This window comes from Semicossyphus pulcher, unplaced genomic scaffold, assembly GCF_022749685.1.
Source record: "Semicossyphus pulcher isolate SPU_LCO1_2020_fin unplaced genomic scaffold, fSemPul1.0.p SCAF_8, whole genome shotgun sequence".
NCBI lineage: Eukaryota > Metazoa > Chordata > Actinopteri > Labriformes > Labridae > Semicossyphus > Semicossyphus pulcher.
The window spans coordinates 6,803,429-6,830,555 of NW_027211759.1; the positions used below are offsets into that span (position 1 = coordinate 6,803,429).

Below are 27,127 nucleotides of genomic sequence, written 5' to 3' on the forward strand. Positions count from 1 at the left end.
AATGTCATGATGTAACTTTGTCCCCAACGGTCGAAACGGTAGACGTCGTGTTTGAGCCATTTCCATTTTTATACATTTGGTAAGAATTGTCAATATTACCACCAGCATTGATGTGTTTCATCACAGTACAGCAATATAATTTAGATTATTACAGCTCAAAAAACATGTTAAAGTGTGCAGTTACTCTTTAATATTCTACTGATTAACTGATTGATTAATTCACAATTGGGTTAAGCACTAGCTGAAACATTGTAGCCGGACATTGTAGTGCGGTCTAAAGGCTTCATTAAACAGCATGAATCAAATGTGACATCCCAACAAAGTGAGCGACACACACAGAAACACACACACACACACACATTCAGAGAGTGAGAGTGAAATTAGAAATGTATGCAGACACGCTGAGCCGAGGCAAATGAGACACGCATGCAGCCACACGCAGACACAAAACCAGACACCGAAGAGTGTCTGCATGTCTGCAGTTTGATCCCGGTTGACACAGAAGACAGACATTTTCCCCAAATTTGGCATCTTCCTGCCCTCCCTTCATCCCGCCCTCCACCATCTCATCCATTATGCATCTCCCCTCTGCCTTTCATTCTTTCATTGTCACCCCCTAAATGTAAAATCACACCAGTCTCTTTCCTTGTGTTTGGAAAGACGGTTACAGTGTCAGACGCAGTAAGAGGAGGGGCTGAGAGAAAGGAGCGGTCGTTGCTGCTTGAGGCGGAGGACATCGATTTCCTCTTCATCAGTCTGGGACTCGCACAGACCTGCACTGAAGCACACAGTCCAAACACACGTGTAACTCTAACCCCGAACCAGAGACCCAACCACACACTGATGACATCCGATCACAGGGACAAAGAGCACTCACAGTAGCAACATATGCTCCAGCAGATTAATTATTCATCAAGTCAAAGAAAAACTAAACCGGTATCATGTGTGAAGCTCTGACCAGCAGCCAAACAAACACACGCTCATGTGACACATGACACGTCGTGTTCCAGCTCAACATACGGGAGGCGTTTGAACATGGGACTGTAGAGGCACTGCAGGTTACAAGCAGCTAATAATGAGAAAACCAAACTTTCACAACAGTTCTGACTCCTTGTATCAACACTATAACAAACTCATGGGGAACACCTACCTTGAACAAACACACCATCTACCTTTTTATAAACAGGGCTGCAGCATGAAAGTTGTGCAATTTTATAAGTTTCTTTTTTTTCTGTCTTGCATCAATTTAATCACAATTTTAGGGGTTTGAATTCTGCACAGGCATCAGAATTAGTGACTCATTTCATCAGGTGAGACAAAACGGCTCCTTAGCAACATGTTCTAAATAAAGCCCCATCAGTACGTTTCACCTTCATATACGAATACTGGTAGCTACATGTATCATTTCTATTATTGTCATGATGGTAACCCAACAGGAAGACAAGCGTTTTGAAACAGGTTTGACATTTGGCCGTGTTTTTGGCTCCATATTTGAAAGAACTCCTCCTAGGTGCATCATGTGATCCACTTTATATACACAGCTCTGGAAAAATTTAAGAGACCACTCCAAATGTTCCTTAAATCAGCATCCCTCTCTACATGTCATGGCCAACCCAATCCAGATGTGAACCCCACTGAAAAGCACCTGATGAAGAGGAAGATGGACGGTTACAAGCCATCGAACAAAGAGCGGCCTCACGTCACAGCACTGTGACAGACTGGAGGAGAGCATGCAGAGATGCATGAATGCTGTGATTAAAAACCAGGTAATTCCACCTAATTCTGAACTCTTCCTGAGTTAAAACATTAATATTCTGTTGTTTAAACATGAACTTGTTTTATTTCCATTATTATAGCTCTGAAAAACACATTTTTTGCATCTTTTGGTTTTCTTAAGAAGTCGTCATTTTCTGCAAATAAAAGAGCAGAATGAGAATATTTGATTTGGACGTAGGGAGAAATGTTGTTACTATAAAACAGTGAGAATAAAACCAGAGAAGAACTTTATTGGAGTAGTCTTTTTTTCCAGAGCTGTATCTGTGTATCATACTATACTGTATATATAAATGTTGTTTTGTTTTATCATCGTTTTGCTAATTGAAAAGTTTGACTTTCTTCAGTATAAACTGTATAACAAGAAGCAGCTTTAATAAACTACTCTTGAAAAGATCAAATATTATAAAGTCAGAATATTTCTTATGCAGCTTCCAAGATCAACACAATCAGCTTTTCACAAACTGATAGCCAATAGCTGTGGAGCTCCAATATGGCCGCCTCAGTTTACCTTACATGACCTTAAAAGGGCTTCTTTGTGCTACAGTCCGTTCATTTAAGCGGAGTGTTAAGTTTACACTTCAGAGCCAGGCGCTTGACACATTAACCTGTGCCTAAACAGAGTGAGAGGTAACATGAGGGACTGGACTACTGCCAACAGGGAACACCTCATCTTCCTTATCCTCACATGTACGTGTAGTCAGCTACTGTAACTGAATTGTAAGAGTAGAAACACCAACAGATAGAAAACAGGTGCTTAATTTGCAGATCAACTGTTGGAGAGGAGGATGGAAGACGAAGGGAAGGGAGTTAAAGAACGACATAAAGAAGGGAACATGAGAAAGAAAAGATGCAAGAAAGGTAGAAAGAAAAGGACAAGAAAGATTACTGGGGATCAAGAGAGGGTAAGAAAAGTAGCAAAAGAATGAGCTGAAAAGAGATTGGAAAAGGGAGTTGAGGACGGATAACAGATATTAAGGGAGGAGGAGATATAAAACATGCGTCTCCTCACCCATAAGGATGGAGGCGATACTGGCGGGACCAAGTCCTAGCGGTGGGCGTTGGGCCTCCTCCCTGCCTGTCTGCGACTCTCCACAGAGGGTCTGGAGGTAGGAGGTGAAGGTGTGGGTGAGGGTGGAGCCCAGCCGAGGCCAACACATCGAACGGTCCACCGACACTCTGCCCAGCACCAGCTGGCTGCTGGTGACATCCTTCGCCTCCTCCTCCAGGGCCTCCACAGGGCACATGGAGCCCGCTCCTCCTCCACCCGGACACTGGAGACGCACCAGGACCCGGTACGAGTCTGTAGGAGGGAAGAGGAGGTCGGGGGTCAATCAGTGCAGGCAGTCACGGGCAAACCAGCTAATTTCTAATGAAACTTCAAAACATGTTACTGAACTTAACAAAAATTCTGTAACAAATTTGGTTGTTTAAAATTTTAAAGAGGGAGTTTCACATTTTAAGACACATATATAATGTTACAATGTTGGATGTTCAGACTAAACGTGGGTGAAGTTTCAAATCTGTAGGTGAAAGTATGTTGGAGTAATCCCCAGGCTTCTCAGCTCAGTCTGCAGGCTGCTGGGAACGCCAGGTGTCACACAGTTTGTTCTACACACTGCACTTTGCGACGTCACAAATTGCAGCTTCAGCAGGCTTCAGAGAGCTGGCCAATCAGAAGAAAGTGAGTTAGTAGGGGCGGGGTTTCTTAAAGGGACAGAGCTCACTGAGTCGTTTCAGACAGAGGCTGTATGAGGGCCTGCACAGAGCACCAGTGTGAGAAAAATGAGTTTTTTTTAAAAGTAAATGATGCTAAGCTACTCCACAGGTATCACACAGTGAAATATGAAGCTTGAAATTAGCATAATACCCACCTTTAATTAATGTTTTCAAGCAAATAAATAATGTGGGTTATATATGTATATGTATTTTAAAAAGATTGGGATTTTGAATTTAATCTTATATCTTAATAGGGCCTTTAAAAACACGTTCTTAGGGGGTTTGTGTGCCCCCAAATGTGAGGATATACGATTATTATTAATATCCCTTAATAATTTTCTAAACTTGCAATTTTTCATACAAAATGATCAATAATTTGGACCCCTCCAATCTCTCTACCAAAGTTAGATCCTTAACATGTTTCCAAAACCTCAACAGGCACAAGCTAAGTTAAGGGTAACTCCAGGGGAACTTCAGGGAACCAGAGGGTGGCCAGTTCAAGTCCCAGTATGGACCACGCATGGATATTTATTGGGCTGGTAGCTAGAGAGGTGTCAGTTCCTTCCTGGGCACTGTTGAGGTGTCCTCTAGCAAGGCAGCGAATGCTCCGTGCCTCTCCTCACTCTGACATCTCTCCATTAATGCAAGTCTATAGGCTCCTGATTGTGCATGTGTGTATTTCAGGCCTATGTGTGTGTAGCATGTTGGTAACATGTTGACTGATACGTCTCACAAACAACTGTGAAATGTTCCTCTATCCCTGATTCATACTGGGAACAATGTTGCTAACGTTGTCCGTCTGTAGCAGTATTTTCTGCAATAAAGTCAACACCCCAATGTGCCCGAATCAGAACAAGAGACTAAAAACTGTTTCCTAAAAGAACGAGAGATAACATGTTCCTGGTGATTAACGCAGACAGACAGACAGACTCACACAGGAGGCCACTCACGGAGGTTTTCAAGTAGATCTTTGCAGTCATCGGTGGCCACGTCATGAATAGTGCGATTACACTTATCTCTCCTCTCGATGTCCTGTTCACTGTGGCTGCACAGCACCTCCAGACACTCCTACACACACACACACACACACACACACACACACACACCACAATCAATTCATCACAACACAGAAGAGATTTTTTATTCAAAGGACAGGATACTCAGCCTCCGGGAGGAATAAACATGTGTAGAGTGTGCACATAATAAAGGCTGAGAAAAGCTCCAGTGTGTTATTAAAGCGTTCATCGATGCGTGGTCCTCGTTTATATTCGAGTCAGACACTCGTCTCGTCTGCTCTGGTGTCTCCAGCTTTGGTTATAACTGAGCGGGACATTTCAGCCAGCAAGGTCAGTGCTCCCATTAGCCCGCCACGGCCGAGCCGGATAGCAGGGCTGGACATTATTGGAAAATAGACTGGACTGATTGTAATAAGAGTTACATAAATATACCCAATACAGTACAGACAGCAGATCAGTAGTGAAAGCAGGAGGTTGACAGGTATTAGTCAAACACTCATTACAAGGGAAAGGGATTCCTGGCTTGTCAAAAAACTTCAGATTTTGATGGCAAAGGCATGAAAACATTTTTCTTTATTTTTCTTTGCAATGCCTGTGGTAAAAGTGGGATAATGTCCTGTAAGGTACCCGTAATCAGGAATTAAAGGACTCCTTACACCCTCTGAACCATGCTCTGATGCTCTTCAGAGGGGACCGTTCTGGCCTCCACGTCGTCTACAAATCCCTGATAAAGCACACTGTGTAGGACATTATCCCTTATCCAGGAGCCACACAGCATCATAAGCATTCATTTCCGGTTGGGTTTTTGTCCATCTGATGAATGTAAGGCCAATATTGTGTCTGTTTTGGTGGGAAACTAGGGGTTTATCCCTGCCAAAACAAAGCCGCCCGTTTACTTAAACCACAGTCAGTGCACTCGCAGTCCTTCAGAAGCTCACCTTGAGGCCCAGGGCAGCAGCCATGTGTGCAGCCGTCCATCCGTCATTGTTGGCCTGGTTCAGCAGGGCGGCAGGCAGTGCCAGGGCGGCGGGGGTCACAGTGGGATCACCCTGAGTCGGGTGGCAGAGGAGGAGACGCAGCGTGTCCACGTGTCCTGAACGCACCGCGGCGTGGAGAGCCGTGCAGCCGTCCTGCAGAGAGGTGAACATCACACTGTTAGTGCACAGTAAGTACAAAAATGATTCATTCAGTAAAAACATGGTGGACTATCAGTGATATGTGTATGTAAACATCCAGAGTGAAAAATAAATGTCAGGTTATAATGCAAATAAAAACGAGCACTGAATATACTGCGCTCTCAGACTGTACTCTCTTGACCCAGTTTAGCGCTCCTCCTCCGCGGTAAATCATTACGATTGACCCCGCACACTGGCCAACATTTCCTGCCGTCTAAAAATACACCCGTGCTGAAGAGGTCAGATATGCTATAGAGACTTTGGCAACTGTGTGGCTCAGCAGGGAAGCCAGGCTAAATGTAGAACAAAGCAGGTAGCTATATATAGGCTCTCGTCACATGCTGCCACAGCAACTAACGGACCCCCCCCCCCATGGTTGTAAAGGAGACCTGTGCATCAATTAGCCTGCACCAATCAGACGACTGAACCCATGAGAAAACTTACAGCCTTTATGTAAAGCAGGAGAAGTGTGAAGCGTGTTAGTAACGAGTGACAGAATGTGAGACACTGCAGGTTACATGAGGAAACAATGGGGACGATTCTGTTCGCTTTTATGAAGGAATTCAGAGGAATTTTTCCCCCTAAGATTTCCCCAGAGTTCAGTCTGTTAATGCAGATTTAAACTTATAAACATCGGCGAAATACAAAAACGTCTAGAGCCACTGATTAAAGGACAGAAGGTCCATAAATATTGGAATGCAAAGCTTTATTCCTGTGTTTATGTTTCAAAGTATTGCCTGTATTTTATCCTAAAACTGTTAAATAAGGGTGCACAATGATAATCATCAATCAACCAATCCTGACACTCAATGCCACAAAGAGTTTACAACATGGTCATCGACAAGTGATCTTCGCCCCCGTTTCCTAATTATTACATTTTTTGTGGCATTGAGTGACCGTGCAGGCTCGTCTTCTTTCCCTCCCTTTCGTTCCCCTCTCGATTGCTCTGCACCTATCTGATGTGCGTATAATAACCACCCTCCTTCAACTAAATAATATGCTGACTTGCAAGATTGAGGTACTAAAATTAAAGCTAAAATATAGCTAATGTTCTGAAAAACTGGGATGTCAAACATACTTCCCCACAACAACAAACAAAACAGTGTCTTATGTAGAAACAAAATTCAAGGAACCATATTTTTCGACGGCAATCGAACCCCCCTGCTGAGCTACCTGTGATATTCATGGGGGTTGGCATGTCCTCTTAACGTAACATGTCAACAAAACGTTCACCCTGGTGTTCTTACCGTGGTGGTGCACGAGCGCTCTGCTCCGGCGCTCAGCAGGACCCGGACACAGTCCAGCCTTCCCGCCTCACAGGCCAGAAACAGGGGAGTCTGTCCGCCCGCCGCCGACATATCCACAGCAGCTCCTGCAGCCAGCAGCTCCTCCACACAGCTGGAAGGAGGAGACACACATGTATACAAACACACATGTTAATATATAAATCCTGTATATGTATATGAAGAGGGAAAAAGATATATATATATATTTTGTAAGAAGGATAGGCACGAGAAGCCAGCATCTTCTCCATCATTGCTATATTTGTTTTGACAGACTCATAATTATTGCACACATCATTTTGTAAAATGAAACTTTTTAAACTAACTCAAAGGCTAAAATTAAGAGTGATATAAAGATAGAAATAGATATATGAGTGTATCACATATCAATCTATCCGCCACAGCGCCGTAACGAGGCTCCTCCGTCATGCAGCCTTTGCCATTTTACATTGAGCAAAGCAACGGCGGCACAAAGCTGCCCCAGTGAGCGTTTTTACAAAGAGTTGTAATCAAACATACATAAACATGAATACACACACACTGCCGTACTCCGCCCTGCCGGCTCCGCTGTTTACACAGACGCCGTTTCACCTCCGTTATACCTCCGATGCCGGCTCAGAGGTGGAACGACTTCGCCCCACCATTCCCCCTCCGTGCGTTTTAAGACGGAACGTCACAGAGGCGTAATAATCCCGCCTTGAACTGGCAGTACAGCTGCCTCAATAATGCACTGCATTTCTATGTTACTTGACTTGATTATTAAAGTTTAATTTTGTTGAATTTGCCTCTTAGTTATTCAATTAAAACATTCATTATCCCTTTATTCCCTGTGGAAAATACTGATGATTATTTACAGACAACCTCTCTGTCCTACAACTTTCATCTTTCATAATAATGCACAACAGGAATATTTCCACAGAAGGCGAATATATCTAGTATGAGCATGATTTCTGCTGGTCGTATTGGATGATGTATTGGACACATATTCCATGTAATGATGTCACTCATACAAACTCGACCTTAAAGTCAGAGCAGCACCTGTTGAGAAACAAGGGAAGACATCAATCAGCCTCCACCAGCAGTGAGAGAGAACAGATCATCTGACACGAGCGATGAGTCACAGCCACCGAAAAAACACAAACCCCATAAAATAAACCCTCAGCGTGTGTGTGTGTGTGCGCGCGCGTGTTTGTGTGGGAGCATGCCTTCTACATATCCCCACTCTATAAATAACACTGTGATCAGATATTACAACACTGCACATTCCCCAGCTGGTCCTGGGCATCGAGTTTTTGGCAAGCACAAACACACGCACACGCACACACACACAGGCACACACTGTGTAGTTGTCAGAGCCTCTCCCGCTGTAAGCTTTGGGGCTCAACACATCAGGATCAATACATGTGAACAGAGCAGAGTGTGCATGTCGTGTTCCAGCAGATGTTCCCTCCCTCGCTTATAAATAATAACTGTGCTTCCAGAGACGATTTGGGAGGAGAAACAACCAATCAGCAGGAACGAAATCAAGCTGCAGACATTGACGACAGCTGCTCAGTTGAAGTTCTGAACTTGGCTTATTGCAGCTGTGGGGAATCACCCCATAAAGCTTCATGAGTCTCAACCTCACAGTCTGCTCTGTACGCCACAAAGCCGCCAGGCCATGCTGGAGTGTTGACGGTACCCAGCAGTCACGCTGGCACTGCCTTCAGCCCAAAACCCAACAGGGTTACCGGGATCAGCCTCAGTCCTGGGATCAGTCTGAGGATCGTATTTCACACACGAGAGGTTACAGCTGTGCCGGTCTCACAGCAAAGTCTGCGTAATGACTCATCAATTCAAAACACACAAAATACTTATGTGGATTATGTGACTAATACAGAGGTCAAGTCCCAAAACTCCCAGTGATACGATATTCATGAAAAAGATGGTAAATGAAGGGCGATAAATAAATCTTAAGAACAGAATTTACATAATTTGATGATGATTTTTAACTTTATCTTCATGTTAACTATTGTAGTCAATGGAAAATTTGCATCTTTAAACATCAGTTTGACTCTTATGACTCTAATTCCAAGCCATCTGTCAACTGGTGCACATGGTGGATGGTCTGCTTTGTCTACACGAACACTAAAACACGAGTGTATGCTTATTTACAAGTCTGTTTTAGGAATGCTTCCCTCGTAGCTTCTAACCTCCATCAGACAGAAGAGTAAAGACATGTACAATCTTCGGTCTTCTTACTGAATGTCCCAAAGGTCAGAACTGAACTGGGGGAAAAGGCGTTTAAGTTTGCTGCTCCGTTTACTTGGAACAAATGACAAAAAAACCTGGAACTACAGGAACTTGTCTCATTGGATGCTTTAAAGGGGATCTTGAATAACTTGGAGGCAGACACATCTGGCTGTAGACGTTCAGCCTGATATATTTATGATTGTGGTTGTTTTAGACAAAGTTTGACTGGTTTTTATTTCATGTCTTTTATTGTATTACAGTCATGTATCCTGTTTTGCGTCTGTGTGTATGTCTGCTCATTGTTTGTCAGAAACTTTTAATGTGCTGCTGCCTGACTTGGCAAAAAACTAGTGCAAAAAATACAGAATTGAGGCAGCCTTACTTTAATGGTTAAGCAGAGGTTAACTGTTGAATTACATACCAAAAAATATATATATATATATTTTTACTAACATTATCCATCCATCCGTTATCGATACCTACGGGCAATTTTAGAGTCACCAATGAACCTAACGAGCATGTCTTTGAACTGAAGCCAGAGTACCCGGACGTAGGGAACCCATGCATGCGCGGGGAGAACATACAAACTCCACACAGAAAGGCCCTCTATGTCCAAACCGGGATTCGAACCAGGAACCTTCTAGTGAGGCGACAGCACTTAGAAAGGACAGTGAATACAGGGGAAGAGAGAGTAGGGACGACACGCAGCAAAGGGCCGAGGGTGGGAGTCCAACCCTCAACGACCGAGCCTCTATATATGGGACGTGTGATTTAACCGCTGAGCTAAACTGGCGCCCTCCTAGCCGATGCTACATATAATTATCTGCAGTCTCTCAGCTAAGATCAGGGTTAGGTGAGAGTTACAGTTGGGGTCTGGCATGTAGTGGATATGGTTAAAGTAAGCCTCTGAGCTATGACACAAAACAAGAGGAAGAACCATCGTAGATTTACCTGCTGTGGCCGTGGGCAGCAGCACAGTGTAAAGGTGTGAATCCATTTTCATCAGATACATCAGCAGGCGATCCTGAAGACAGCAGCAGCTTCACACATTCTGAGAGGGAGACAGACAAAGAGAAGGGAATGAAAATGATTATGTAGCAGCTGTACTGTGAAACTTATCAGCCTACATGATCATAAAAACTAAAACATGTGAGAGTAAATGACAGGAAAGACACACAGCAGAGCAATGGCCACTTTATCTTGTTGATGTTGATACTGTAGTTGGTACAGTTCTGCAGGAAAAATCCTCCATTTTTTATGAAAGACAGCTTTTTCTCTCCTCCACAGAGCCCTTCATCTTATATCTTTGTTAACTTGTCAAGTTCTATTATCTAATACAATCGCACAGTACCCATTTATCTAAGAATATGAACAGAAATCCCCAGAAATCTGTTCACGCTTCTGACAGAGACTCATGAAAGAAGTCTTCTTTGAGATTCTACAGTGACATTACAAAGTGAGAGGAAGAGAGTCTGAAACAGAAGTGGGTCAGGACTTCAGCTCTCTCTGCTGCCTGTGACATCAGTCTATGCAAAAATAGTTCTATATGTATTTATGCATCACTCTGCAGCAGGGGGGTTGTTTCTGCAGAGGTATGGCGACTTGTGCATGACGTCAAAGGCTTACTATGCTATTAAGAACTGTCTGACACACTTATAGAGCTCTCTTTCTCATGTTAACAATGCATAAGGTTTTATTGTGATGCTGAGACTTTTTTCATATACATTTTGGCACATATTTCAGCACCACGGACAGAGGGGAGAGGATCATCAGTCATTGAAGGTGCCGATTTATTAATGCTGATAAATCACAGGTACAAAAAACGTTTTCAATTTCCCGAGTAGATTGCTTTTGCTAGCAGCTGCAGAACAGGCTGTAATGGCTACAAATGCACCTCATTGAAAGCATATTTCTGTCCGACAACATTACAGGAATAACACTTTATTGTTGGTTACTGAAGGAAGTGAAGGAGGCCGATCAAATCAGATGAGAAGGAGAAGGTGCATGTAAAGAAGTCTGTGTGTGTTTGAGTGTGTGCACTCTGTGTGTACATCCACCTCTAAGCCTACCACACAGCTGTCCTTCAGCTGCATTAGTCGTGTTCATGGATCACCGCTCCTCCCCTGACAGACTGTTACAAAACATCTCAGCAGGGAGGCAACCCTGATGGACCTGATGTGCGTCTGTGTGTGTTTGTGAGTGTACACAGTGCTCTAAACGCATTAAATATTCTGTGTGTGTGTGTGTGTGTGTGTGTGAGACTGCCGGTGCGCTGAACAAGCATGCAGTTGACATCCATGCGGAGGTTACAGCCCTGACATGACATGACAGTCCATCTCATTTAATGGCAGGCAACATAATGGGCTTAGCTGCAGCTCATACAATTACAGTGTTTATCAGCAGCAGGCCATTGTGCTCTCACAGCATCTTCATACATCAGCAAAAAAAAAGCTCATCCAGGTAACTGCTGGGCAATGCTACAGTCATTAGCTAACTCTGCAGGGGTTAAAATGATGAACCAGTTTTACCTTTTTCTCAGCAGCACAAGAAATCAAAAGGTTCAGGCACATTTTCGGAGGGTTTTCCCTTTAAACAGCCAGCCTGATGCTTGTGTTGCATTTAAGTACCCCTCAGGCTGTTTATTTACTGACTTTGAATTAACGGCATTACAGAAATACAACATAATGTTATAAATGGTCAAATGAATTATGTCACCACATAATTAAGAAACAATTTCAGACAATTATACCAAGTAAGATGTATGTACGTGTTCAAGCATTCAAATGGTGATATATCAAAAGCTGATTTAATAAAAGTATATGACATTTTTTTTTTTTTAAATATTTAAAAATGATTTAAACATTTTAAACAATAATGTAAAAAATGTTTTAAAGATATTTCAAAAAATGATGTAAAAATTAAAAGAAAAAAATTTAAAAAATGTTTAAAAAACAAATAAAAAAATGATTTAAAAATAAATTAAAAAATAAAATAAATGTTTAAAAAAATATTTAAAATAAAATACTATAGAGCTGCAACTCTAAGATTATTGAAAGAAAATTAATTCCAACTATTTTGGTGACTTTTCACGCAAAAATGCAAAACATTTGCTGGTTCCAGCTTCCTAAATGTAACAAATTGATGCTATTATTTGTCATTTATGATAGTAAATTAAGAGTCTTTGCGTCTTTGTCCAAACAACCGTCAAAAACCAAATTTGAAGATGACACTTTTTGCTCAGGGAATTTTGTGATTAGCATTTAACACAATATTTTGTAGTTTTAGAGTCTTAAAGATTAAGAAAGTAAATGTTAGTTGCAGCCCTTGCAGTCCCTTCTTATGATTGCTCTGACAGGGTGCTATATGTATATAAAGTTGTACTTACTTACCTTGTAACATTTATCATTTATTTTTTAGTAGTGCTGATATTACTGTCATCTATGTGATTGAAATTGAATGGGTTGATGACGCTTCCTGTGTCTAGTCAGTTGCAGTCCTGAACCTAATGTTTTTCCTGAATTTACAGTTTATGAGAAGCTGAACCTTTTCAGAACTCTGGCCTGGATTTTCTTCACTACAAGGGATCCTGCATGCCGACATCTTTTATTCAGAAGGACATCAAACTGAGAATTAGCATCTCATTTTCTTTTCATCAAAGGCCGGAAAAACACAGAATCTTGTTGAATTTATCTGATATGATTGAAATGTTTCTGCAGAGACCATTAGTGGTAAGAAAAAAAAATATGGAGAGTTTGTGGTAAGAACATCGTGGCGACATCTTGAGCAGCCCGGGTGTTTCTTTGGGAAGATATTAAACCTTTTATCACTCCACACAGACAGACTAACAGACTAAAACAGGAACATCTCCCTTGCGGAGGCCTGTTGTGTCTAACTATTGTGCTCTGTCTCTGATCGAATTAAATCTTTATTACCAAGAAGTCAACTGAGCACCTGGCTCATCTTCAGCTATGACCTGCTTATTCAAATGCCACTCAGAGAGGGAAATGTGTTATTGCAGGTATGTTTACAGCAGTTAATTCACACTCTAAAGCCTTTACACAGTGTGTTTGTGCAGGTGAGAATAATATAATTGAGTTTCTCGTGGCACAAACCCTCTGGGAGGACTGTGGGTTTGTCAAAACAAATGTGGAATGATAAAGCATATAGAGCTGATGGATGTTGTCTTTCACTTTGTCTGTGAAAGGAACTCATCATGTCCAGGTTCACAAAGAAAACCCGAAGGTATTAGTCAAGGGCTGTAACGAACAATTATTTTCAAGTTGAGTAATCTGTTGATTATTATTCCCAAAGCTTCAGACGATCTTGTCTTGTTTTGTCAACAACCCTAAGATCTTTAGTTTAGTATCAGCGAGGAGTAACAAAACCAGAAATATTCATATTTAAGAAGCTGGAATCACAAAATGTGGGTGTTTTTTTTAACTTACTACTCAAACTGATGACTCATTCATCCAAATAGCCTACTTGGCGATTAATTTAAAACTTGACAACTAATTTATTAATCTGCACATACTCCATAAACAAACTGCTTCTCTTTAATTTTTAGATTAAATTCATAATCATTATAAGGGTCGAGTGAATTACGATCCATCAAAGAAATCATCATGTATTTCATTCAACCATCAGTCACGCTCATAAAACAATCGATCCTGTGTGAAACCTGTTTGTATTTTAATGTATCGCCCTCTCTTTAACGATCAGTACCGGTCAATATACGCCTTGAAGACTACTCTTTAAAATCAATCAACCAGCCAACCACTGACCAAAACCACAGACAGGGATCTCATTCCCAACGGCTTCACCTTCCCTTTAAAGTGTACATACATGTTGAGTGGTTTAGACAGGAAGTGTAATGCAGTAGAACGGCTCCAGACTGTCTCCACACAGTTGGAAAAAGTTCCCCTTTAAGTGCCGGGGGTTTAGCCCCTGACATGCTCAGAGAGATTGGACCCCTTTTAAAAAAAGTAATGTGCAAACGTTTGATAAAGAGATGCATTTACAGAAATCTTTGGTCTAGTTTGTGCAGATTAGGCTGCCACAAAAGGCACATAATTCTTCATTGATTAATCAAATATCAATTACCTGTGTGTCCATTTTGAGCAGCAGCAAACAAGGCAGAGGTTTGGTTGTGGTTGTGGTAGAGGTGATGGTCTTGGTCAAGTAGATTGGGCTTGTTGTCCATGGTGGTGGTGGAGGTGGTGTTGGTGGACGTAGAGGTGGTTGTACTGGTGGTGATGGTGGTGGTGGTCGGGTCTGGTTGGTTAAGCAGCATTGACAATAAAGTGACATTTCCCTGGGAAGCAGCTTGGGGTAGCAGGGGGCACCCGCCGTCCAGGGCAGCAGGCCCACCGCCGCTTAGAGAGGAGACTACGGAGGGACACCAGCCTGCAGGGGGGAGGAGGAGCAGGAGCAGCACAGGTTAAACTAGGAAGAGGAAGAGCAGGAGGAAGAGGGAGCGTTTAGAAGTGCTGAGCATTGGAGAGCGAGGGTGCAAGAACGTGGACAGGTTGGAAGGGAAGGAGAGAACACTTCAGTTCAGCACACACTATAGTACAGTCTCTTTTGTCCAAGCTGCAGCCAGAGGTCAGACAGTTGTACTTTAATAAACATTTCCCAGGTAGAAAACAGAAGCAGTTGTTTTATTAACCCCAACAGATGGCTGCCTGTTAACGGGCCAGTTAGCACAAGCTAACGTCATGCAGCTACACATTGTTCATACCTTCAATGCCTTTCTTTTAAATACTAGTTGAGAGCCAAAAGTTTCAAAATAACAAGATAAGTCAGGATGAATCGGGGTGACATGTTTAAAAAAAAAAAAGAGGTAAAGGATTTATTATTTATGTATCTAACCTTTTTATATCTGTACTTTCATTTGACAGAAAATCGCAGCCATAAACAAAACTCATATAAACATAATATAGCTTTGATAAAGAGTTAGAACAAGATAAAACAGAATATATTGTATGATACTGTCAGACAGTGTGAAACAACTGAAATTTAAACTCAAACATTCAAAGGTGGAAAGTGTCAAACAACAGAGTCATGTTCTATGTTAGCTTACTAGCTTGGATGCAAATGCAAGCTAACTTGCTACGAGTCAAACAAAAGCTTGATAAATTGCGTTTATAAAAGTGTGAATGATAACTATTAATAACTAATAAATGACATTGACATTTATTACTACATTAATTATCTTGAAGGGCAGTAGGTTAAGCTTTTTCTCAGCTAAGCTTTTTACTTCTGATGTTAGCTAGTTAGCTAGGCTAGCATTACACTAAGACTACCAACTAGCAGAGAATACAACCAACACCAAACTTAATTGTAAAATTGATGCCTTGCCTTTCAGCTGTAAACTGACCAAAACATAGTGAGTGTGGAATAGCTAACTTCTTTGCTAGCAGTAAGAGAAGATGCACTTACATCAGTTAGCTCCACAGAGATCAAACATTAAACCTCAAAGATAAGACACCAAGTTGGTTGCTGCAGTCTAAATCTATTCTTGGCTGAATCCCATGTGGAGGTTAGTTATGTTATGAACAAATCAGTAGGATTACGGGTGGATTATAGGAGGATTATGGGAATACAGTTAGACGGGTTATGCGACATACTGAGGTTTTGTTTTAGCCCGAGCTGGAGCTCATCCAGGAAAAGTGTGGTTAAGGCTTATCTTACTTTACTCCACCTGTAAGATTATCTTTTCCTTCAGATCTGCAGCTAGAGACGTCGGTTTAAAGACGATGCTGGCACAATTTGACACTGAACTCCTGTTAGCTCCTCGTGTAACTGTTGCCAACTTAAATGTGCTTGAATTGTTTGGCTTCTTGAATGTAGATTAACCATATTCACACTGCGTGACAGTATATGAAGAAAATTGCAGCTTGCATTAAACTTGTCCTGGTTTTTTTTTGGCTGACTATTAAGCAGAAGCAGTTTGAGCACATTTCACCGATTTTAGCTTCACTCCACTGGCTACCCGTCCATTTTAGAATTCATTTTAAAATTATTTTATTTGCTTTTAAATGTCTAAATGGTCTTGCCCCATTGTACCTCTCTGAGCTTCTCCACCCCTACACACCCAGCCGATCTCTCAGGTCAGCTGACCAGCTGCTCCTGAGGGTTCCCAAAACTAGGCTGAAGCTCATTGGGGACCGAGCGTTTTCGGTTGTAGCTCCAAAATTATGGAATGAATTGCCGCTGCACATTAGACAGGCCTCCTCACTGTCTAATTTTAAAACTCTTCTTAAAACGCACCTCTTTTCTCTGGCCTTTAACACCACATAGGTTGTTGATTTTATGTGCACAGATATTTTATCTGAGGTGAACAGTCTAGTAATTTATTATGTTTCATGTTCTTTTATTTTTAGTATTCTGACTTTTTATTATGTTTTATTGTTTTAGTTTTTTTACTGTACAGCACTTTGGAAACCTTTGCGTTTATTTAAAATTGTGCTTTATAAATAAAATGGATTGGATTGGATTGGATATCTGGTGTCTTTGGACTTTTGGAGATTGCCATTAGAATAAAAAATCCCTAAACATGAACAATGCTTAGCTGCACAACACAAAATTGAAAAGTCTATGGAGTTTGACGGTTCTCCTCTTCAGGAAACGACATTCAAATGTGCTTTAAGTGAAGTCGAGTAAGTGTCACCATTAAGATTTCCCAGGGATTTAATCAACATGTGAAGAGTGTGGCAGCCTGGACAAAAGATTCTGTCATCGCATCAGATTAAAAGCGACTTGATGGATAGCATTCATCATCCACATAATTCACAAAGCGTTCAATTAGAAAATGCACACATTATCTAAAAGGATACTGTTGAAACTACACAGCATTATCACACATGATAAAGAGCAAACAGATAAAGTAAAGAACAGAAGAGAGACCTACCGGTACTAAACCAAACACTCTGCTAAAACCGCTTACTTCAGCTCTACTGAGAGGTGTCGGGCTACTTGATGCATATTTTAATCATGGTTTAATACGGCTCTTCTGTGCAGGAAAGGTTAAAAAAGGGCTCAGAAAAAGGCAGAACGGAAAACTTCAGTGCAGAAATTTGTCTCAGACTGAACAGAGAAATAGAGTAGACTAAAGGTAAGAGAAGCAGAGAAACTCAAGGACGTAGATAATGATAATGTCAGCCATTGTGGCTGCACTTTCTGTCTGAGTGGTTGGTTGCTGGGAAAAGGAAAAGTACAAAAGGCTATAAAAATATATCTGGCGGCTGACAGGTGAGATTGCTTTGACACCCTGATAAATATGTCGGGAAAGGAGCAGAATTTCCACAAAATACTCAACAGAGCTTTACCAGAAATGCTGTTGCAAGGCTGAAAACAGTGGTGTGAACACTATGTGGCGAGAGATCAATGTGCGGTAGCAGAAATATTAATGTTCAGAGGCCTGATTCTGCCCTTTAAAATGTCAATAAATAACACATACAGGGCAGCACCCCTCTCAGATGGCTCCATATTTTTATTGATGGCAGATGAGGAGCGATAATATGACCATTTAGTTTTAATTGATTGCCACAATCCTAAAGGGAAATTCTGGTATTTTTAAATTAGGGCAGTATTTTATGGTATAGGTTTTTTGGCATCTAAATGAATACTAAATACGAAAGGTTCTAAAATTGATCCGGTAGATCGATTCGGTCGGCAACCTGAGAGAGGCTGTAATTTCTCTAATGTAATCCTTTGCCCAATCAAAGTACATCTTCTGAAAGTGCAGGCAGGCTCACATTGTTATTCCGAGGGTCTGACGACATTAGCCTATATTTTTTCAGTCAGGAAACATCTGCATGCGAAGACCAGGTATTTTAGAAATGCAAATGTTCCCAGGTATATTTTACTTCACAACTTAGGTTGCGTTTCCAAGGTTCTGTCATCATTTCTTTCAGATATGTTAACAAGGAACCCGAGTCAAGGTGGCTAAGAATCATAAACAGCCATTCAAACAAGCCAACAATTAGGCGAAATGATGTTTCCAGTTTAGTTTGGGGATATACTTAAAGCTGCATGAGGAACTTTTACTTTGTGTCGATTTTGGCGCCCCCTGTGGACAAAGATGTACCTATTATCTCTTGTACTGTACATGTTTAAAGCCCCTTTCCCACTGGTCAAAAAACCCGCTAACACCCGGCTTTTTTGCTTAGTGGGAAAGGTTCAGAGCCGGGTCAAATGACTCTGCAGTAGACCCGGGAAATTATCGCCTCGGCTCCGATAAGGCAACGATGGGAACACAAAACCCGTGTCGACACGCTAATCTCCGCCCCCTTTCCCGCACGATGCTGTGACCCGCACTGTTAAGTTAAATACAGACGAACAACATACAACGCCGTATTTGTTTTTTGTTTCATACACGATGCAGCGACACTGGCAAGACAGCGAGGTGAGAGAGCTTCTTCTGATCTGAGGGGATGAAGAAATAAGGCGACATTCTTTGTGCGAACAATTTACTAACCCTGTTTTCGGCAGCGTCAGACGGTGACTCAGCAGAAATGAAACTGAAAGGAGGATGCTCCACTGGCGATGGGGAAAGAGACTATCTGCATTTATGAGCGGGTCTTCACAGGTAGAGGGGTATAGGTTGTGTTTTTTGGTCTTTAATCATTTAGACATACCACTAATGGAGAATTTTTGCCATGAAAACAAAGGCAGTTTTACCCTCGTGCTATCAATCTTCTCGTCTGACACCTACTCCGCAGCGGCAGTTACGCATTCAAAATATCTACAAAGAAATAATCCTCTCACTGTTGGTCTTGCTTACTTTTACAGGTCATGTAGATGCATCAGTATTAAATTCTGTTTCATAGCCATAAAAAAGAGAAGCTTTAAATTAAGCTCAGCGCCAATGTTGGTGCGTCCTTCATTTAGCAGTGTGCGCAAGTTGAAAACAAAGGACAACAGAATTAATTACTGTTCAGTCAGTTTGGCTTTCCTGTTGTGTTGTTTAAAACCTTTCTCGCAACCTGTCCCACTCACTGAGATTTAAGGGGGTATAATGTTTTCATTACATAGAAATGAAGGACAAAATTCCCCAGCTTTAATAACTCTACAATTTCTAAATAACAGCACAAAAAGCACATCACAATGAAAATAACATTTATATCAAAACGTCTAAACTAGATAACAGAGAGCCATGAAGGACAAGCAGAACGGACAGAGAGCCTGTGGGACGTGTTAATGGAAGCTGAAACAGGAAGAGTGCAGGTAGTAAAAGAGTGGACATGGCATGCTACTGGAGGATGGAAAGGAGGGAAGGGGAGGAGAGAGCAGCCTCTGGCATCAGCTTCAGAGAGGACAGGGGTTACTGGTAGGAAGGCCAACAGACCAATCTGAATAGAGGAGAGGGGAAACGTCTGTTTGCCTCCAATCGTCCTGACATGCTCCTTCTGCTGTAAGATAGCTCTACTCTAGTCTCTGGACAGCATGAAGGCACGTGTTAGCATCATGTTGTCAATGTCTGCTGCTGATAGGGACTGAGCTAACGTGACAACATGCGAGAAGAAAGGTGCCCAGAGGGAGGACATATTAAGGGCAAGGAAAGAGAGATGAGTAGAAAGAGAATTGAACCCTGTGAGGAAATTTAGAGGGAGCCAGTGCTTTAACTCTCTGCATCGCACTGCTGTTTGTACTAGTTCCCTGTGACCTCATCACTATGCTATGCTAGGCTATGCTACGTGGAAAGACAGTGGAAGGAAAGTTGGGAGGAACTGGAGGGAGATGGAGTATGGAGGAGCCCCTTTACCTGATGCTGTTGCCAGGGGACTGCCTGCTGAGGCACGGGGGCTACGGGAGGATGGAGCACTAATGAAGGAGGAGGTGGAGGGGGGGTTTATGGAGGAGGGGCTACTGACAGTGATGGCATTGCTGATGACGGGGGGACACTCTGCACATGCTGCTGCCAGCTGCCGCTGAGGGCCCCGGCCAGGCCCTGAGGAGCGTGAGGGGGGGCAGGCACCCACCTGAGAGGCCGTCAGGGCTGGGACCAGGTCCAGGGCGGGTTTGGGCGGCAGCTGGGGCGTGGCCGGTTTTAGCCCCGCCCCAGGGGAGCGGCTGCTGTCCCCCACCACCTTGATAGGTGGATGAGGAGGAGAGGGGGTCTGGGAAAGCCCTGGCTTTTTGGGAGGGATAGGGGGAGGGTTTCCCCGGTCGATCCTGGCCACCGTGGGCGACTTGAGGCCGATGGGATGGCTCAGGCGGCCGGGAAAAGGGCCTCCCTCTGAGGCGGAGTGGGGCAGGCCTGGACGCAGGGGTCCAGCACCTCCTGCTGGAGGGCTGGTGAAGCGCGAGAGGACCTGTGTGACTGTGTGGCGTGCTTGCTGCTTGGCGGCAAAGTTGTCACGGTTGGTGGGGGAGAGGTCACGGGCCGGAGGACTCTGGGACGCTGTGCCATTTTGGTCCTGTTCCTGGAACTTATAGCGGGCCGCCTGGACACGGGGGCTGACTCCGCTGGGTAAGCCGTGGGGGGCTTGGCCCTCTGAGCCATTCTCTGTCTGTGCCAGTCCTCCTGAGCTGCTGTGGACAATCCCCCTGCCAGTCGTCTTTGGCAGACTCAGGCCCACATAGTTGGCAGGGGTTGGTTTGACGGGTATAGTGAGGGGGGTCTTCTTGGGACCCTCCACCTCAGTGGGGGGCAGGTCCGTTTGGCAAGACGCTGTTCGAGAGCTGATGGGCTCTGTGGCTACGGAAACAGACGTCAGAGCTTTAGGTTTGGGTGGTGGGCTGGTGGCAGCAGCAGGTTCTGCTCCAGCAGCAGCAGGCTGGGAAACAGAAGCTCCATCCTTCCCATCACCTTGTTCAGTCCTGAGCTGCTCCACCTGCTGCCGCAGACTGTGGCTCTCCACCTCCTCGCGGCCCAGCCTGGCACGCAGCTGTTCCCGTTCCGTGTCGAACTCAGACAGCTGCTTCTCCATCTTTGCCTCCATCTGTTGGCTGCGCTGCCGCTCGGAGCTCAGCTCGTCCTGCAGCCGGCCAGAGGTGCGACTCTCCTCGTCCAGACGAGCCTGGAGCTCGTCGAAGCGCTGCGACTCCTCCACCACCCGCGTGGCGAGCTGCTTGCACTCACGAACCAACATCATGACGATGTGCTTGTTCTTCTCGCGCTCGTCCTTCAGCTGTGCCGTCAGCTTGCGGTGCTCCTGCTCCAGACTCTGGAGCTGCAGCTTCTCCATCTCCAGCTGGCGGAAGAAACACACACAGAGTCAGGGGAAGGTGGCAGAGATCACAGCATGGTTTCACAAAGAAAGAAACATCCATTTCTTTTATATAAATAATGAACCATGAACGATTACAGACTGTACACAGTGTACACGCTCCATGAATCTCAATTGTTTGTAAAACAACAAATAAATCTGACATCACACACACGTCAGCTTTAACCTTCATGCCACCTGTCTCAACGGCAACCCATCTGTGACAATCTTAGCACCGTGGGCGTCACATGCATCCTGAAACATCATCAATCACCTTCAAAACACAAACAGTGTTTCACTTTAGTCTGTAATTCAGTATCAGACAGAAAGAAGGGCTTTTCTTTCTGGGGTAATGCGACCATCCAAACCTGAACACTGAGTCACTCGTTAGTCACGAGGCTAAAATGAGGCGGAGAGATTTCCTCAAGAAGAGCAAAGATTAATCAAATGAGCCAGACGAAACGGCCCGATTAAATAGACAGGCAGGATGATGGATGGATGAGTGGGTATTTACACAAATAGACACTTTATGAATCCATGGCGGGGTTTGGGTAAAGAGTCTTATTTATGTATTCAGAGAGACACACTGTCTCAGCATACGCTTGAATTTCGATGACTTGTCAAAGCCCTGGCCTCTAAATCTGGAGCGTCCCTGCTATTGTTAGCTCAGAGCTGCTCCACAGAGAGTAACAAGGCTTAACCGGGGCTCTCCACCCAATTTCTGAGACTGCATCTCTCTAACAAGCCTCGAACAAAAGAGTCAACACCCCGAGACCTGAGTCTCAAACTAGACCCCCCCCTCCCGTCCCTGATGTCCTCCACCTTCCCTGTTCCAAACCATCAGGGAGGCTGTATCACAACCAGCTGAGGGCTGAGGAAGGAGCGAGGGGTTAATAAGCAAACGGGGAGCGCAAAGGGAATGCCAGTCGCAACTCAAAAGGAGGTGCTACGAGTAGCTGCTAATTGGGTGAGGATTATGTCTGTTGTAAGTCAGCCTAATGCCTCGGAAGAGCAAATTTAGGGAAGCTGTGAAGGCTGCGACGCCGGGCAGTGCAGATAGAAACCAGGCAGGATTAAGATTAAGTTTAAAATATCTGTGTAAATTAAGTGAAGAAATCCTTCCAACTGAAGAGGTTATGACCCACATGCACTGCTGGAAGAGCTATTTTAAATTGTTTAATCTCTTCAACTCTAAAAAGGCTTGTGTGGGTAAACAGAAGTGCTCGGTGTCTGGTCAAACAGGTTCAGAGACCCTCAACCCCCATACTCTAATGATACTTTCATGGCTGTTTCTGATCTTTTCTTGCACCAAACTTGTCGAACACAGCGGCTTGGTCAGTGGAAAAGGGTTAGAGATATGACACTGTCGGTACTACTCCTCTGTTTTGCAGGCACAGGGCTCTACGGTACGGTTAGTAATAATAAACATGCAACATCCGGCTAAGAGTCAAGATGTTCAAGATGTTAGTTATAACACATAAACAATTTCTACTTCATGTTGATGCTTGGCGACACGGCGGTGCAGTGGTTAGCGCTGTCGCCTCACATATAGAAGGTTATAAGTTCGAAGCCCGCATTTGCCCATGCACGCGTGGGTTCCCTCCGGGTGCTCTGGCTTCCTCCCACAGTCCAAACACATGTTTGTTAGGTTCATTGGTGACTCTAAACTGCGAGCGTGAAAGGTTGTCTGTCTCAATGTGTCAGCCCTGTGATTGACTGGCGATCAGTCCAGGGTGTAATCCCGCCTCTCGCCCAATGACAGCTGGGATAGGCTCCAGCCCCCGCGTCTCTGAACAGGATAAGCGCGATAGATAATGGATGGATGGATGTTGATGCTTGTAAAGTGAGCCCTTGTTAGCCCAACACTACTTTCTAACAGGTATTCAACTTGGTCTTCTTTGCTGAATAATATGAAAATTCACTGTGAAAGAAAAAAGAGCCACGATCAGCACTTTTGCTGGGCGACCCTGAAACTTTGTTCTTCGCCCGACCCCTTTGAAGCAGCCCGGCAACCCCCTGGTGTCAACGCAGTAGGCTCATTAAAACCAACAGGAAGACGATCCTTTTTAAAGCAGGGTTATTGTTGGTATGAATACAGAGTTTGAATCCTGCTTTGACAAACTCCTACAGAGACTATTTTCTTTGTTTGCTCTGATTAATGCAGCATAATGAGGCGGTTGACCTTCTTTATTGGAGAGTACTTTGCTCATACTTGTCATCAATATGCAAAGGCTCAATCTGCAATCAGCTACAGAGTAAAACAATGACATTAAAAGGTCTTTTTTTTTTTTATGGACATACCTTGAGGGCATCTCAGGTAGCAGGAACCTGAGATCTCCCACTGCTTAATGAAATATTTAAGCAAAGCTCACAAGTAGAATCTTTGCCTAAAGGCCTGACCTTACACTTGAAGAGCTGCAGCACGAAGGTTTCAGCTAGCAGTGAGCGCCAATAAGACGAGAATATACCGGTGGATCGTCTAAAATACTTCAGGTCTGCAGTCTACATTTCAAACCTGATGATTTTGAACGAGGCATGACATCGGAGGCGGGCCTCCTAGATTGAGGAAGTGTAGTTTAGCGAGCTCCCTGGCCTCCACCAGATTGATGTGTTTTACGTAGTGTGGCGAAGGTTTTCCAGGGCCCATTGGAGAAGCGGATATCGTCCTCCAAAGGCACAGAGTGAAATTTCTTTTTTTCCTACCATAATGGCATTAGCTCCCCTTAATAGCATGATAGGACTGAGGTTGAAAATCATCGAACTGGCCCTTTAAGAAGGGAGGAGGCCGGGAGGGAGGACTATCTAAAGTGAAGGAATTTCAGCACCTGCGGTCGTGACCTTCTGAATCCAGCCTCAAAAACACACATCAACAGAACTTTGGCAGCATGTTTACCCACAAAAATGCTTCTTCAGCACTTCCCCTCTCCCTCGTATAGAAGAAGAGGAAGTGGAGGTGTCTTCATTATGCCCATACACCAATTCAGAGTGCGTTACGTATAACTGCCTTTCTGCCTGCAGCTTGCCTAAGACCTCATGGATAATTCAACGACTTACTCACGGGAGAACAAGAGTGGGAACGGATGGAGGGGATAAAGATAGCATGGGTGAAATTCACTTTACCCAGCAACCGAGAGGATCCCTCTGTGCACGCCGAGCCGGTGTCGGTTAGTTGTTGTGTCACCCGTCATTCCAAAGGTTCCTGCTCAAACCATTCATCCCAGCCTGTCAGGTCTGTTTCCTGTTGTGGACAATTTAGGTAGGACTGTGCAATCATGGTGACATGGTGATTTATTCTGGGCTTAAAAGGGTAAACTGCTGTTTTGTGGTGACTGCTTCGCCTTTAAAGCCCATTTTCAGGGTCAAATGAAGCAAAAGCTCTTAAGGTCAAAGTCGTCTTGCACAGCTATGTTTCTGAGAGTGTTTATAGAGAAGGAGTGGACCTGAGACGGCGGGGTGCTCTTTTGGGTTTTGTAACAAGCATCTGTGATAGGCACCTTGAACAACCCTGACATCATACATCGAAAGCCATTTTCCCACTGGTCAAACAACTCGCTAACAGCTGGCTTTTTTGCTTAGTGGGAAAGGTTACAATCAGCACTCAGACCCTGGTCAAATGACTCTGCAGTAGACCTGGGTAGTTATCGCCACTGCTCCGATCCCGATAACTTCTGCGACTCCTTGTCATCTCAGCTACAAGTTCCGCCCGTCTCCGTCCGAGCAGCGCTCAAACACCGTTCCAAATTTGTCGGTGCGGAGTCTGATAAACAGACTGAATGAGTGATAGATACAATAAAGACCTAACCAGCGTAACATCTTCACTGTTTACTAACCCTGTCTCCTGCGCGTGTGTGACATCAGAGGGTAACGCAGCAGAAAAGAGACCGACAGGAGTACACTTCACTGGCAATGGGAAAATAGACTATCAGCATTAATAAGTGGGTCTTTCCGGGCCTAAAAAACCTGCGTTAACACGCTAAATTGAGATGGGAAAGGAGTATAAGTAAGGCTTTCCATCATCCCTTCCCAAAATGATGCACCTTTCATCTGTTTTAATCTTCAATCAACAAAAGCGTATTGTTTAAAATGCCCAAAATGACACCTTGCACTAAGGAATTAAAAACTCTGCGCTCAAATTGTAGTATAGAAGTGAAACTTTTCATGGAGCAGTTGCAGAAATGTTTACTTTCAGAAAGCATCTCCAACAGAGAATTGCGTTTTGTGCTCTGTGTTGAACAGAACCTCCTGTCCACAGTTTAATCTAATCTCCTGTCTTTGTAAAGGTCAAGCTTCTGCTCAACTGAAAGCTCAATATCATAATGTCTTTTTCGGCCTCTGGATAAAAGCATTGCCTGTATTTGATGATATTTTCTTGTTCTATCATGTTTTTAAATGTCACTGTAATGCATTTCCACCCTTTTGAGAAGCAAATTTTTCTGTTTGAAAGGGTCATCACAAATAAAATGGCGTTACTTTGCCTCTAACCTCCATCACACAGAAAAACTTGCTCAACTTCTCAACCTGTGACTGATGTGGAAACTCTTTAAAGTCGACCTTTCACCAACAACTTCAAGAGCCATTCCACTGTAAGAGACACTTCTCCAATGTCTGACCTGTAAGAGTTTGCTGGATGCTCCCTTCATCTTATGTTTGCAGGTAGTAATAAAACGTTCAGTGACTGTCAACAACCAATATGTGCGCTCTCTCTGGGACCAAACAGGAAGCAGCGAATCAGGTAGATTGAAAACATTGAGGTGACTCTGGGGAGGGCTGCTGTCAGTGAGTCCTACCTAAAAGTGATGTTATAGTTAAACGATGGCTTGTGTTAGTGCAGATACGTCTGTTGAGAGTTTGTAGTAGGGAGGAAAGGAAATTGCTCAACGAGGCCAGCTAGCTTGTGTTGCTAACACAGCTAATGTTACGGTAACAAACCACTGGAAGCTGTGACTAAAAGCTGCTCTTACTTCTGCTCTATTGTTTGTTATCTTTTTGTACATTTTCACCAGGAGCATGATGGGAAATAATCTAAACAGGAATTACGTTGTAGTCTTGTAAACCCTGCAAGATACCCCGTCTTTGTAAAATCTGATAGCCTGTTACATACAGTGACTAAAACATCTGATGTATCAGACTTTTCTTTTCTTTTCAAAGTTGTCTAGTGTATGTTAGGGATAATGTATAGTAAGCAGGTTGTTATGCCTTCTTCAGCTTTGTAGATCTCTCTGTCAGTTTTTGCATCGTTTAACCTTTGTTGCTTTCTCTCCACTGTTTTGTCTCTGTTCTTTTTCTCCCTCTGTAAACAGACCGACGTCAAATTTACCGGACTTCTTGCGGCAGATTGATATGATTACAGTTTGTCCTCCGGATTGTGCGATTAGAGCCGCATCCCTAGCAACGGTCTGTTCTTCATAACAACGGTCTGTTATCGAGAAATAACAGACCTCGGAATGCCGTAATTAACCAATCAGAATCAAGTATTTAATGATAAGGAATGGATTAAACAGTTAGCTTCTAAAAATGTGTTGTATATTTAAAACAGACAATTTTGAAAATTTCGGTTTTGTTCGGTTTTTGTTATTTGCTATATACGTTAATCGCGGGAGGACACTTACCAATGTAACCAGACGTCTACGGCTGGCTCCCTTTGTCACGGTTGTAACTCTTGATTTTCCTCGCTGACGGTCGCTTTCCTTTTCAGACTGTTTGCCTTCATCTGAGCG

General features: G+C 43.5%; 1 protein-coding gene across 1 annotated transcript in view; it reads right to left on the reverse strand.

Moving 5' to 3' along the window:
- The window catches only part of cttnbp2 (cortactin binding protein 2), a 106,278-nt gene that overhangs the window by 20,552 nt on the left and 58,599 nt on the right, over positions 1–27,127 (reverse strand). The window contains exons 4-10 of the mRNA XM_069686756.1: positions 19,964–21,395; positions 14,299–14,601; positions 10,150–10,249; positions 6,931–7,081; positions 5,447–5,638; positions 4,443–4,560; positions 2,786–3,076 (exon numbers count right to left, since the gene is read on the reverse strand). Coding sequence (XP_069542857.1) covers positions 2,786–3,076; positions 4,443–4,560; positions 5,447–5,638; positions 6,931–7,081; positions 10,150–10,249; positions 14,299–14,601; positions 19,964–21,395 — 2,587 coding nt within the window. The remainder of the gene's footprint in view (positions 1–2,785; positions 3,077–4,442; positions 4,561–5,446; positions 5,639–6,930; positions 7,082–10,149; positions 10,250–14,298; positions 14,602–19,963; positions 21,396–27,127) is intronic.